The sequence below is a fragment of the Acanthochromis polyacanthus genome, chromosome 14 (assembly GCF_021347895.1).
Source record: "Acanthochromis polyacanthus isolate Apoly-LR-REF ecotype Palm Island chromosome 14, KAUST_Apoly_ChrSc, whole genome shotgun sequence".
Classification (NCBI taxonomy): domain Eukaryota; kingdom Metazoa; phylum Chordata; class Actinopteri; family Pomacentridae; genus Acanthochromis; species Acanthochromis polyacanthus.
The window spans coordinates 19,684,293-19,698,915 of NC_067126.1; the positions used below are offsets into that span (position 1 = coordinate 19,684,293).

General features: G+C 40.9%; 1 protein-coding gene across 1 annotated transcript in view; it reads right to left on the reverse strand.

Annotated features, from left to right (window-relative positions):
- LOC110951545 (insulin-like growth factor-binding protein 2-B) overlaps nucleotides 1–12,195 on the reverse strand; it is a 28,082-nt gene extending 15,887 nt beyond the window's left edge. The window contains exon 1 of the mRNA XM_022194654.2: nucleotides 11,719–12,195. Within this exon, the coding sequence (XP_022050346.1) occupies nucleotides 11,719–12,079 (361 nt within the window). The 5' untranslated portion in view covers nucleotides 12,080–12,195. The remainder of the gene's footprint in view (nucleotides 1–11,718) is intronic.
- Between the last annotated feature and the right edge of the window lie 2,428 nt (nucleotides 12,196–14,623).

Below are 14,623 nucleotides of genomic sequence, written 5' to 3' on the forward strand. Positions count from 1 at the left end.
GTTATTTACTATATAAATCATGTCCAGATGATATTTCTGATTAAGTTAAAGTTATCTTCATTGATAAAAACGCTTTGTAGTTTTTAGGGGTTAAATTGACGCCCATAGAGGGAGTTGCAACAGACAAATTTTCAATGGTGTGAATTCTAAGATTCTGGTATCATTATTCTGCAGTCACTACATTATGCAATCAGCATTTTTACTTCATGATGATGGACAATGAAATAAAAGCAAAAATGTTGTTGATTAAAGTGGTACCAGTATTTGTGGTCTGATAATGAAGTACGTGTGTGTATCAAATTTCCAGCGAATGAGTGAAATATTTAAGGAAATATTTCTCTGGGGAGTAGTTGTGGACAGACTAATTAGCAAACATTACTGTCACTCAGCCCCAAATTAAAGGCACTTGAAGACTATAATACCCTTTCCACACAGGGAAATCTTTCCTATCTGATAAAGTACTTGGTCAGACTAAAAAGATTCACATAGGCACACTTCACATGGTCAGACAGTGTGGCCACAAACAAGACCTAAAATGTCAAGAATACAAATTACCCTCACAACAGTGTGTCAGGCTGGCTGAACATCATAAATTCCAACCTCCAGCTGAGCACACAAGCTTAGAATTATGTTCCAAGTTGTGTTACAATATTCACAAACACCGGAAGAATCTCTCACATGGGAAACTTCCGCAGATCAAGAAAGAGCTTGAAATTACTAATTTATGTCTGCTGTCAGATACAGATATAAAACCAGTTTGAAACAACATTGAGAAAACTGATATCGTTTTCTCGTCCCCTCAGAAATGTTGAATGCTGTTGCTATGTGTGAATCAAAAGCAAAAGAAGCAGGAATGCTGTTTTGTGGTCAAGCAAACTGTTTAAACATAGACAGGTTGTAAAGGTTTTCTATAGACACTTATAGAAACTCATGACAGCATTTTCCAAGGAGAAAAAAACACATCTTTAGCCAACAGCTGTCATCTAAATACTGTGTTGTTGATTCTGTCTGAGTGCCATAGAAACTACCTGTCTCGAGCTGTTGGGAGTGTTGGCTTTGGGTATTGCCTTTAAGCAATGCTTTCACAGTTCTCTCATAGCAAAGAATGAGTAATGTCTTTCCAGAGTTGCTTAGCATTAATGCATTTGCTCTGTTATCGTATACAGTGGAGCTGTGTCTCAAATACTTGACTGGGCTTTCAGAGCCAAGAAAGTGACCTAACAGTGCTTTAAACCATTGTCTGTGTAAATGGTTCATCTTAAGGCTCGACCACTTCAAACACTTTACAGCTGGCTAAAGCAACAGAATAATGAAGGTCCTCTTCAAACCTTTTACGGTTAGCTAGCTCTTTCAACTCTTGATCTTGCTCTGCTTCTTTGTGGCTTTGTGTGTCATCTTAACCAATGAAGCTGCCTTTGTAGTTGTTAAAAGGAAACTTTTGGCGCTTCTACAGTGTTTGTCAGACTGAAAAGGCAAAAGGGTCAAAGTGATTTATTTTTTCAAAATGTACACTTTCAACACTGTCATATGTGGAACTATGCAGTATATGCGGTATAAAATGGCCTTGATGTTTCAGTGCAGAGAACCAGTTCTCATATATAATAATTCACCTCTTAATCTGTAGTTACTTTTTTCTGTATGTGTTTTCTGAAGGGGGGCTGCACAGCACTTTCGCCTTGCAACAAGAAGATCCCCGGTTCAAGTGCCGGGGTGGGCCTGGGATCGTTCTGCATGGAGTTTGCATGTTCTCCCTGTGCATGCGTGAGTTTTCTCCGGGTACTCCGGCTTCCTCCCACAGTCCAAAAATATGCTGAGGTTAATTGACTATTCTAAATTGCCCATAGGTGTGAATGCAAGTGTACTTGTTTGTCTGTATATGTGGCCCTGAGACAGACTGGTGACCTGTCCAAGGTGTCCCCTGCCTTCGCCCGAGTCAGCTGAGATAGGCTCCAGCACCCCCACGACCATGGTGAGGATAAAGCGGTGTATAGAGAATGGATGGATGGATGTTTTCTGAAAGAAATTTCCTATTTCCTTCTCACAATATCTCATTCAAAATTTGATGTCACTGCCTGTTGTTCTTCCATTTGTCAATAGCAAGTATTGATTCAATTAAAAGCTGCACTCATCAATGTTTCTAATAATTTCACATGCAAAATTTTCACTTGAATAAAGATTTCAGTATCTTTAAACCCTTAAATTTGGCTTTACGATCCACAATTTCATTGTTTTAATTTAATTTAAAAGCAGTAATTTTTAGAAAAAATCTGACAATCCCATATACACTACCGTTCAAAAGTTTGGAGTCACTCAGTCAATTTCTTGTTTTCCATGAAAACTCAGACTTTTATTCCTGTGCTAACATAGTTGCACAAGGGTTTTCTAATCATCAATTAATCTTTTAACACAATTAGCTGACACAATGTCATTAGACCATTAGAACACAGGAGTGATGATTGCTGGAAATGTTCCTCTGTACCCCTATGTACTGTACATATATTCCATTAAGAATCAGCCGGTTCCAGCTAGAATAGTCATTTGCCCCATTAACAATGTCTAGACTGTATTTCTGATTACTTTAATGTTATCTTCATTTAAAAAAAATGCTTTTCTTTCCAAAATAAGACCATTTTTAAGTGACCGAAATTTTTGAACAGTAGTGTATATACATGCCGCCCAGGACTGAACAGCTGACACACATAGCTAGTAGCTGATGAACATAGGGGAGCAATCAACAGCTAAAGACACAAATATTTTGTAGAGATTGGTGGATACAAATGGTACAGTGATCGATGCATATATGCAAGTTTACAATGTATACCCAACTATAGGCAGGGTGATTTGTTATATGTAGTTGCCCTAAATATCCACATATGGGCATTATTACACACCTCCGTTAGCTGTTAAGGCAACGCCTCTTTCCAGGAAACATGAGCAAACTGGTAAAACTGCACAATGTCTTGGAAGAAGAAGAGCTGCCTTCAGGACAAATTCAAGTGTGTCCTCAACTGTTGTTGTATAATCTGTGAGCTTCACAGCAAAGCACTTTAAACATGGCTAATGTCAATATATATATATATATATATATATATATATATATATATATATATGTGTATATATAGATAGATAGATAGATAGATAGATAGAATCTTTAAGTGCAATGGATTTTTTCAGCTCATCATCATTTTTTTGCATGTAAAATGACAGTCGAGAAAGAAAATAGCAACCAAAGCTGTCAAATAAACATAGTGAATCTGCAGTCAATATTACCCCCTGATCTGATGTGATTGTTAGTAAGAACTTGTGGTATAATGACCTACTAAGACATTACTACAAATGGTGTAGGCCAAAAAAGAGCCAATAGCAAGTAGACATGAGGATGTTGATTTGCAAGGTCTAAATAAACTAATGTTAATATAATTTAGTGATTCTGGTCACAACCACCTGAGAGGACATTTACGCACCAAACTTTGATTTTATTCAAAGCATAGTATATTATATTGTTATTTAAGGCGTGTTACTGTGACTTGTGCACTTGATGCAGGATTTCAGGGCAGTGTTGATCAAGATTAGCCTAGCCGCACTAGACAACCCACGGCAATGAATTTAATTCTCTGCCAGGGTGGGTCTAGTTACCCTCCATAAGGCTCGAGGCTGGATGCTCCTGAAACTGGCCGGACGAATCACCAAGAAGTGTAGAGTCAGAAGGCGGGCGTAACTAAGTGACGACAGAGGCGCGACGATTCTGACAGAAACAACCAGCGCACAATAAACAGTTATCTTTCGACTCGGCTTTGGCCACAGCCCTTAAAGATTTGAAGCTAAAATTCAACTTGAAAGATAAACAAAGGACGGCACTGAAGTGTTTCATTGAGAAGAAAGACGTATTTGGACTTATGCCGACGGGATATGGCAAATCCTTAATATACCAGTTGGCTCCGCTGTTTGGGAAGCTAATGGGACTTAGCCACAATCCGCCGGCGCTCTAGGAACTTCGTCAGCCTGTTTGTTCCACTGATTGGTTGTATACCTACTGTTACGATCCAACCTCTAGGGGTTGGCAGGGTGCAACAAAATAACCAGATGGCATTGGTTTAGGTTAAGTAGTAAAAGTATATTATATTGTTATTTAAGGCGTGTTTAAGGCGTGTTACTGTGACTTGTGCACTTGATGCAGGTTCCTTTTACTACTAAATTGCTTAGTAGTAAAAGGAACGGAAGAGTGACAATAAAACACAAGACGAGTGGGTGTTGCCAAAACAAAGAACAGAATAAAACATAACAAAGGCTAACAGAGTTTGAAACTGAGCTAAACACAAAGAAAACAACTAAACTCCTTCGCCAAACAGAACTACAGAAGCAACACCCACCACCAGGAACAAAAACTAATACAAAAGGTGTACGAAACAAACTAAACAAAACTGGTGCCTCTGAACAGGTGCACATCCTGAGCACAGTTCACAAAAGCTCAAAATACGAAGTGGCTTCTATACACAGTTGGCAAACTACGAATTGGAGCCTAAGTCTCCACTGACACATAGGGCTCCACACTAAACTAAAGCTGTCAACAGAAGGTCGGAGTTGTCTGTAGCACCCACCACAAGTGCTTCCAGACTGAAAGACCACACAGAACCACAATACAGAGCCACAGAGCAGAGAGGCACCAGGGTGGACTGGTCAAAATACCAGCCACCAAGACTAATGGCATGGTGGGACTTTATAGGTAGCAGGTGTGGTGCCTGGCTGCCTCTGGTTAGTTGGAGGAGGAGGAGCTGGAGGGTGGCCCAATCAGGACGGCCGGAGGGCGGGGAGAACCAGACTGGAGTGCAGGTCGTCATCAGCTCTGTCATCAGCTGAAATGGCTGGCAGCGGGGTTCCAAAGGCTCTGCAAAAAGCCCCAGCTGAACCCACACACAAATTACTCCCAAACAAAGGCCCAACAGAATACTACCTCAAAACAAGACGGCACACCAATACTGGTGGCCGTAACACCTACCCAATTGCTGCAGAGTGATTTGAAAGACAACCTTTTAGCCCGCCTCCCTCCCTGTCGAGCGGCCCTAGACCCTTGTGCCTTCAGAAACATGGGTCTAGCGCGGCGAGGCTAGATCAAGATGGAACTATGCTGAAAAATTGCATGATATTTGACAAACTGATCATGTTTTGTATTAATCTTAATCTGAAAAGTACCTCACAAGCACAATATATTTATTAAAGTTAAAAATAATGCAGAAATGTACATCTGCATGACTTGTATGAATGATGAGCTTGTTGTGACAGTAAATTTTGACCTAATTATGTTACAGTGATGTTATGCAAGATGAAACTTCTCAGCATGAGTTGCTTCAATATTAGAAGGAGAAGGAGGGAGGGCCATTTACACCTCAGGGGGAGTTTTCTCAGAATTGCAGGCACCCACATGCAACTCCCACCTAAAGTGATCTCTTATAGCTTCACCTTTTCACACATACTGTGTGAAATGCAAATCTACATGGAATAATTAAAGACCTGAGAATGTGAGTGAAGGAGAAAGAGCAAGTCTCTGCAGAGGATCACCTCCAGGGCAACAAGGGCAGTCTTAGATCATAGACAACACAAGAGCAGAGTGAAGGAGAGAGAAAATGAAAGAGAGACGCACAGGGAAAGTGCAAAAAAGGACTGCAGCGGGCAGTGGTTTCCTAAAAGCTAGAGGGGATTTTTCACTGCATAGTTTACGAACATGAACCCTGCCCCTAAGTTAAATGACAATGTTCTTGCTTCTTACAATATCTGTGCATGGCTGCTAACGTATGGTTAAGGTTAGATGGTTATGGCAAAGTAACAATGGTTGGTTCCTGGTTGAGGGAGTGGAAAGATTGTGGTTAGTTACCAGAAAGGTCAGTGTAAATTGCAGGTCTGCAATGGGACGGTAAGTCTTGTCTCCTGCATGATAATCTGACTTGCTATACACCCATCCAGCAGCCAGACCACCACACCCTCTGCAGAGCTGAAGAAATCACACACTAGTTCCTGCATCAGCAGCTAAAGTTGGCATCAGATTTAAACAGTTTAAGTTCAGACAGTTCCAGTGATGACTAGAGACCTAGTTACTGAGCTGAGTTGTATATAAACTACCCATCCAAAAAATAATAATAATCGCACACTCTAACATTTTGTGACACTGCCTTTAGCTTTGAGTATGGCATGCATTAACTGTGGCATTGTTTCGATAAGCTTCTGCAGTGTCACAGCATATTTTTCTGTCCAGAGTTGAATTAATTTTCTGCCAAGATCTTGTATTGATGCTGGGAGAGTTGGACTTCTGTCCAAAGTCTTCTCCAGCACATTATGGTCCCTCACAATGTGAACCCGATGAATCCTGGCATCGTAATCCTGGAACATGCCCATGCCATCAGGGAAAAAAAACTCCATTGATGGAAAGACCTGGTCATTCAGTATGTTCAGGTAGTTGCTGACCTCTTTCTTTGGGAATATAATGTTGCTGAACCTGAGCAAACCCAGATCATAACCCTAACCCCCACAGACTTGTAGGTACTAGGCATGAGTGCATCACTTCATCCACATCTCTTCCTACCCTGATGCCCCCATCATTTTGGAACAGGGTAAATCTGGACTCATCAGACCACATGACCTTCTTCAGTTACTCCAGAGTCGAATCTGTATGCAACCTAGCAAATTGAAGCCTGTTTCCCTGATTAGCCCTACTGATCAGTGATTTTCTTGCATCTGCGGTGTGGAGGACTGTTTCCCTCTCGGATCCACTGAAGGAGACAATAGTGTGGTAGATGACTGCAGTGATGAAATGGTCAGTTCAAGCAGTTGGCTCAAGCCAGAGAGAGACGAAGGAGCACAAATGCAACTTCAGCATAGATGTGTTTCATCACAGTTCAGTCATAAAATTTATTTTACAACTACAAAAGTGTGCAGAACCTCTTTAATGTTGTCGAGATTACAGAGTATGATTAGATCTAAATGAAAAACAAATTAAAAAATATCTGTAACCCTATTCTTTCATGTTTGGGACAACAGATGGAAATTAGCACTTATGCTAAATCCGGCTTATTTACTACAACCTTGTGTAAATTCATGAGATTGTACATTCATTAATATGTACTGTCCTGTCCAAATAAAGAAAGTAGTGAGGAATGTTAGAGAAAACTGTTATCTGTGTTTCTATTTTGAGAAAGTTCTGTCAATAAGATCAGTGAGAGTCATCTATCATTAAGACTGTTCATTGTAACAGACCAGCCCGATCTCACGAGGATTCGTGAAACTGTCACGTAAGTTTTAGTTTCGGTTTCGTGCGCACCAACACGATTTCGTCATGTTTTTCGTGCCGCTCACCACGAAATGCGCACCAATGTATTTTAAACGGCGGACTTTTCGTGCCACTCAGAACGTATTTCAAAAGAATGTGTATATTATATTTTTAATGTAAAACCGTGGCGAATCCAACGCTATATTTTGCATGACATCGTCCCTAAACATAACCCTAACCATAACCTAACCATAAGCCGGTGGTACACTTACCAATTTGCATAGGAATTTCAAGAATGTCCGGCGGCCGGCGGCCGCAAACGCGATCACACAAGCAGTATACGCCGATGGACAGCTTAGATCGTCATGAATCCGCCGGTATAAACCACTTTCAGATGTGATTACCGCAGCGAAAAACATTTCGTGGTGAGCGGCACGAAAAACAGGACGAAATCGTGTTGGTGCGCACGAAACCGAAACTAAAACTTACGTGACAGTTTCACGAATCCCCGTGAGACCACAGACCGACATCATTTTTGGCTTGTTTTTCAAATTTCATTTGGTGTTATGCAGTCCAATCAGGTTAAGCCCAATCACTGACTGACAGTGTAATTATTTAAGCCTCCAGAGAAACTGTCCACATTGCAAATGCCCAAACTGCTCTTAGTATTGTACTAAAACTTACTTTTTAAGCGAGCCAAATGGACATAGAGTCATGCTGAACAAAGAGCACTCAACAGACTTTCCCTGCAGAAAGTATGGTACATGTTGAAATGTTGGTGACTAGTATAAATAAGGTTGTATAACCTTGACAGATGTTTTACATCTGCCATGGGCTTCAGCACCTAATAGGAGACAGTGAATTTATTTCTTTTGTTAAGACTTTAAAGGAAAGGAATGTTTGGTTTCATTTGGATAAATACTGTAAGGTGACACTAATCACCACACCAAAAACGTTGTGGTCCATGTTTGGGAGAACACCTCCTACTTCTAAGCTTGAGGAACATAAAGAGCTGAAGGTATTGACCTCCAAATTGTCTAGATTACCATCTGATCGAACTTCTGAAAGATGCACAGGAACAAGCCCGATCCCTGGAAACTACACCTGACAACCTACAGGACCTGAAAGATCTACTTCCAGCGTCCCATTACCAGAAACCACAGGACACCTCATGACTCAACTGGTCAGATCTGTTTTGGATTCAACAGAGGGACCTACATAATACTAGGCATGGGGCTTTATTGTTGTGGCTGTATTGGTATTCTGTAACTGTTGCTCTATAGAAACTGTACTGCAGCTCAAAGTATGGAGAAGCAGAAGCAGTAAATATCATCAACATATCAACAGGACAATAAACAAAACAAATGTCAAAATTGTGAGGGAGTATGAACTGTGCTTCTGTGGGACTAAGCTAAAATGGTTTATTTGAACTCTGGACTGTTTACTCGGGCTGACATGCTGTTTACTGTAGTTTAGTGAGAATATGTCCATTGGAGCTTAGTATCGCACCACATAACCACAACAGAATGCCTAAAAATGCAAGTTTCTGTTCATTTTGAAATGAGCAGCGTGATGGTTATTTAAAAGCGAGAAAATAATCTCAACCAACTGCAGGAAAAGACTCCAAAATGTGCATTTTGATGGGAGCACAGGGGACAGATGTGGACATCTGATAACAGTTACTTATGCTTGAAAAGTCAAACTTAACAATGTGAACTGAGGGCAAACCACAGTCTCAAACGATGCACATTTTCAGCTTCTCCTTTATGTGTTCTAACTGGTTTGAGCACCAAAGATGGTAAATCACATCAGAGAGCCCGCCCCATCATGCTTAGCTAAAGTTACAGTGACTGGAATTGGGTTTGTTTTTATTACCCTCTCCCATCAAAATCTCTATGTCTGTGGTTATAAGGAGTCAAAAAAACAAAAAAGATTCCTGGGAGGGAATATCACCTCTTCTGTCTTATATCGTCTGAAAATATTTCAGTGGAAGGCCTAAGTGTGCAAGTATATACAAAAAAGGCCAGTCTGAGTAATTGGGTTGCACCTGTTGCCATGGAGATCGTTCCATTAAAAAACAAACAAACTGACTGAGGTGTTCATCTTTCATATTTACTGTAAGTTCATGTTTCAAAATTGAACCTGTTCCCAAGTTTTTAATAGTAAAATGGGTATTAAATTGCCTTCCTCAAGCACCATAAACAAAAGCCTCCATCACAATAAGACACTCCCAGTATGAGAACTCTGAGGATATATGGGTTACAGACATGTTATGGGTTCATCAGAGGGATACTGCCTGTTTGCGCTCACAGATGTGGGTCTGCCACTGCCTGCCAAACGCATTGCATATGTCAACAATCATTTTCAGGAATCAGTAGTGACCCTTTGTCCCTAATAACTGTAATGTGGGAGAGCAAAGCTTGACAAGATTTTTGGCTTATTTATTTTGGGTAGTTACCGTGACCAAATACGTTTGATGTAGATGGTGGTTTTTCTCACATAAAAAGAGTTATGCGGGGAAAATATAGTGTTGATTCAGAACAATATCTTCTCATCTTGCTGTGTTTTAACCTCATGCCCAGGTATAATGACAGGACGACGCTGGCTGGCTGGGTGATGCTGGCACACAAGTAGAAATTAATTAATTTGGCCCCCAATGAATATGGGAAAGGTCTGTATTAAATTAAACTGTGCAAGGTACTTGGCAGAGAACTCGTCTACTAAACAAGTTCATACAGACCCAACATTTATAGTGCTCTGACAGTTTTATGCCATGGCAACATTATCACAATCAATAAATTACCACTAGTAAAGTAACATACAGCAGAAACAAAGACTAAGCATCAGCTGCCTCTGCTCTCAAACATAAATGTTGTGTGGCTGTTTTTTAAGTGGCCCTTTGGTGTTTATCCTTTCATCAAAGTTACACATTTACAGTATTATAGAAAACTGATGACTATTGACTCTAATACAGTAAAGAAACTGTTCTTTGGTTTTACAAAACTTGCAAATGATTACCCATCTCTGTGTGGAAATTGGATGTGTCACAGTGTAACATTTCAGCTTATTGCTCATATGTTATTTCCTATCAGAACAAAAGATGCTTTGAAAAACCACAATGTTGTACTTGCATTATAACCCACAGGGCGAGGACATTTTGTCCCTGGGACCTAAGACTACATTATTCAGAAAAGGCCAATCAGGGGCGAAACTGTTACTGTGGATTAAATCACAGAAATAGAACTGAAATAAACACTGTAAAGCATACAGGACTTTAGTTGAACCAGCTCATCCTCTAAAGTTTGTTTAATGTACGCCACTGTTCAAAAGTTTGGGGTCACCTAGAAATTTACATATTTTTTTAAAGAAAAGATTTTTTCAATGAAGATAACATTAAATTAATCATAAATACAGTCCAGACATATGTGGTAAATGACTATTCTAGATGGAAAGGATTGTTTTTAATGGAATATCTATATGGAGGTACAGAGACCCATTTCTAGCAACCAGTGTTGCCAGTACCAATGCCAGTATGAATGTACCATTAGAACCTGTGTTCTAATGGTACACTGTGCTAGCTAATCATGTTGAAAAGCTAATTGATGATTAGAATGATGAGAAGTGAACAAAAACCTCCACATTACTTGGCGATCGCTATTTGTTGTGGTCTGTAACCAGATCTCAGGACGCTAGAAAGCAAATCTCGTTCTGAAACCGCACGATAGCTCGCGCCAAAACACTGGTGGGGGAAACAGCTGTTTCCCCCAAATAGCGAGCGCCAAGTAATGTGGAGGTTTTTGTTCACTTCTCATCTCTAGTATGTTGTGGGACACTCGTTGAGACTATCCGAGCTGGTCAGTGTGGGAAAAAAAAGCATGTTAGGGCGGACTTTGACGCGGGGGGCAAGTTGCCCCATACTTTTCGCTAGCTGAGCTGCGAAGCTGCCTGCCTGGCTAAATACTGGAGCTATGTCGAAAATTCATTTCTCCCTCACTCACATGTATGAAATGACATATGAAAACAGACCCCAGGTTGAAAAAAAACGAAGTTCCCCTTTAATAGTGATGTTGGTTTTCTGTCACATATTTGTTAATCACGTCAATAGTATCATGTCCCCATGTGGATGAGTTAGCTTGTCAGAGTGAACATAATTTGTGAGTGAGACATGCTGTTGCCTGTGAAGGTTTCCTACACAGACGTCTGGGATTTTGGGAAGGGTTCTATAAAATAGTGCATCTCTAATTAGTACAATACTGATGCAATTAGTAGCCCAGATTTACAGCCTGCTGCAAGATTAACCCAGTTCCCCTCAGTAAAGTTGCATGACAGACCAAAACAATGAAATGGGAATACAGAAATGCATTTCCATCCTTTGGTGGAGCCAGGGTAAAATGCTTATGTTACCCATCATCAGTGCAGCTAAGATATCTCTCTATTAGGAGTTTTCTTCCCAAACTTACCATTTGTTGCCTGCTGGTCCACACCAGTTGGGACATCCATGTCTACTTTTTGTCCACATCGCCCTAAACCCTGGATGAGCTGCTGCAGAGGAAATTCAGCATCCATGCTGGGGTAGCACCTGAGGCCGCTGGAGCACCTCGGTGTGTAGACGCCGCAGAGCTCCCCCTCCGTCCTGGCACATACTGGACAGCAGCCACAGCCCGGCTCCCTCACTATCTCTGCACATACTGAAGTGACTTTGGGACATGCAGCCAAATGCTCCGCTGTGCAGCTTGGACATCGGAAAGCTAATTCCCCAAGTAACATTCCAGGTACAGCAAAGCATGCAAACAGCAACCCGTATGTAAAATATAAGACCATTACAACGTTCTCCTGGTTTGTTAGTGACTACTGAAGGGAAAAATGGCCCTTGGAAGATAGCAGCATGAACCTCAGGATCCTCTGACAGTTATCTGTGTTTGGGTAAACATTCCTGGTGTCACTGACAGGGTCCTATCTGCTCTCATATTACTGGCTGACTCTAAAGCAGCAGAGCCTCAAACCAACAAAGTGCACTCCTTAAATCATTGACTTTGGTTTACTTTTAAGTGCAATGAACATATTTACTGTCCCCCTGACCCCTTGAAAAGCTCTCATAGAGACAGATATTTATAGATTTTAGAAATTCTCATTTGTGCATCAGACTCATGACACTTCTAGATGATTCTCTTTCCAATATTGTACTTCAAATAACATTGGCATAGGTGGACCAAATGTGTTGTTCTTTGAGGTACATTGCAGTGCATGTAATGACAAATAGAAATGCAACAGATTCCAGTTGCACCATCTCAACACCCAAACAAAACAAAGTTCAGCTCAAAGCAAACCATGGAAAACCAGACCTTTCCTGGGGAATGTTAGAGTCAGTGTTGAGAGTATGTGATGTGGACCCTTCATTTTTGCACTCAGTTAAAGGTGAGACTGGGGAGGTAAAACGTCCATCTCTCGCTTTTTTTTTTTTTTTTGCTCAGCCATTCTGCGTAATGGTAGTAATGAATAAAATATGTTGTGTTACCTGCAAACTTCAAAGTTAGCCTGTCCCTTAGCCTCTAAAAAAGTGACTGTTGATTTATCCCGTGTAGCGATAGGATGTTATGTCATCCTGCTGACCTCACTGTGGTGTTTCTTTCCTTTGTTTCATTTTAGTTATTTCACCTTCATGTTCTTTCACTCCACAATAGGAAAATGCCATATGGAAAATTCATTCTATTTAATGTAAACCCACACATAAGCAGATTTTTTGAGGATTTAGAAACATCTCAAAACACAGGAAGCTCTGATATATCAAATATTCTGCACTACTTCTAGGTCAACAATCTATTTTAAGCAAATTAGTGGCATATACTATTATAGCTGCTTTATACAAAAAAGATCCCTTCCATTGAAGCAATTTCAGATGACACTGGATTTGATCGTCTCAAAGAGGCCTCTTCAGCTACATGTATCTGCAGGGATTGCTGGTTGTTCTACATTGCTCACTGTGGGACACTGTGAGAAAACATGGCATCAGAACCAAGTGAAAGTGTCAGAATTAACTGTGTTATTCTGAACAGAGAGGGTGTTTTTCAGCATCAAATCATGGCTGGGCTGTCAGTTTCCAAGGTACCAGTACTCTTCCCTTTAAAACACTTTGTGGAAGCTGGAGCAGTTGTATCCAAAGCAGAATCAGGCAGACTAAAAGTAAACACACCATCAGAAGGTCAACAAACAAACTTTTTTGAAGATGCAGAATTTACCAAATGAAAAGCATATTTCCAATCAGCAAAAGTCCTGTCAAAAGAAAGTTGCCTACTAAAGTCTCAGAGAACAAGTAGAATCTGCATCTTCTTGGGAGGTTAAAACAAGGACAACAACTTGGACCGAGCTAAGACGGAACAGCGTTTCGCAGTTGGTGATAGCTAAAAATTCCTACTTTTTGATGAATCCCAGTCAGACATCTGTGGCAGGAGACCAGCAGGAGAGACAGTGATATCGCAGTGGATCAGACCCACAGTGAAACATGCTGCTGAGAATATTCACTCTGGGGTTGTATTGGACACCTGAAGAGACTCAACTCCACCCTGACTAAGGAGAAGCAGCTCTCCATTCTGCTTCATTGTCAGGTTTGCAACTTTTAGAGAAGGATTCATTCTGCAGCAGGAGAATGAGACAAACACTGTTGTGACCTGAAGACAAAAGATGATCAAGGAGAGCTGACTGTCATGGACTTTCCTCCACACTCACCTGATCTGAACCCCACTGAACATTTATGGGACAATTGTACTGAATTTACTACACTTTGTAATGAAACTTCCATTCATGCATCCTTTATTTATATGCCACTTAATCCTCATTAGGGTCACAGGGAGGGTGGACTGGAGTCTATCCCAGCTGATTTAGGTGCAGGCACGGGACATCCTTGACAGGTCACCAGTCTATCACAGGGCTACAGATACAAACAATCACACTCGCATTCACAATTAAGGGCAATTTAGAGTCCCCGGTTAACATCAGAATGTTTTTGGACTGTGGGAGGAAGCTGGAGTACATGGAGAAAACCCAGGGATTCACAGGGAAAACATGCAAACTCCATGCAGAAAGATCCAGGATGTGGATAAGGCCGGGATGTGAACCGGGGATCTTCTAGCTGCAAGGCTAAAAGGCTAACCACCAAGTCGCTGTGCAGCCCCTGTAATAAAATCTGCTTCATTCAATTCAAAATAAATTTAAAAGAGAAGCAACTCTACTAGTGACAAGACTTTTGGACTCCACTGAACCAGAACTTAACCCTCCTTGCCAGCAATCCCCCCTAAGTGCATTGCAATTTCTACAAAACGACAGACATTATCCAGATGTAAGTATGTGCAACAGCTAAGGGACCACAGC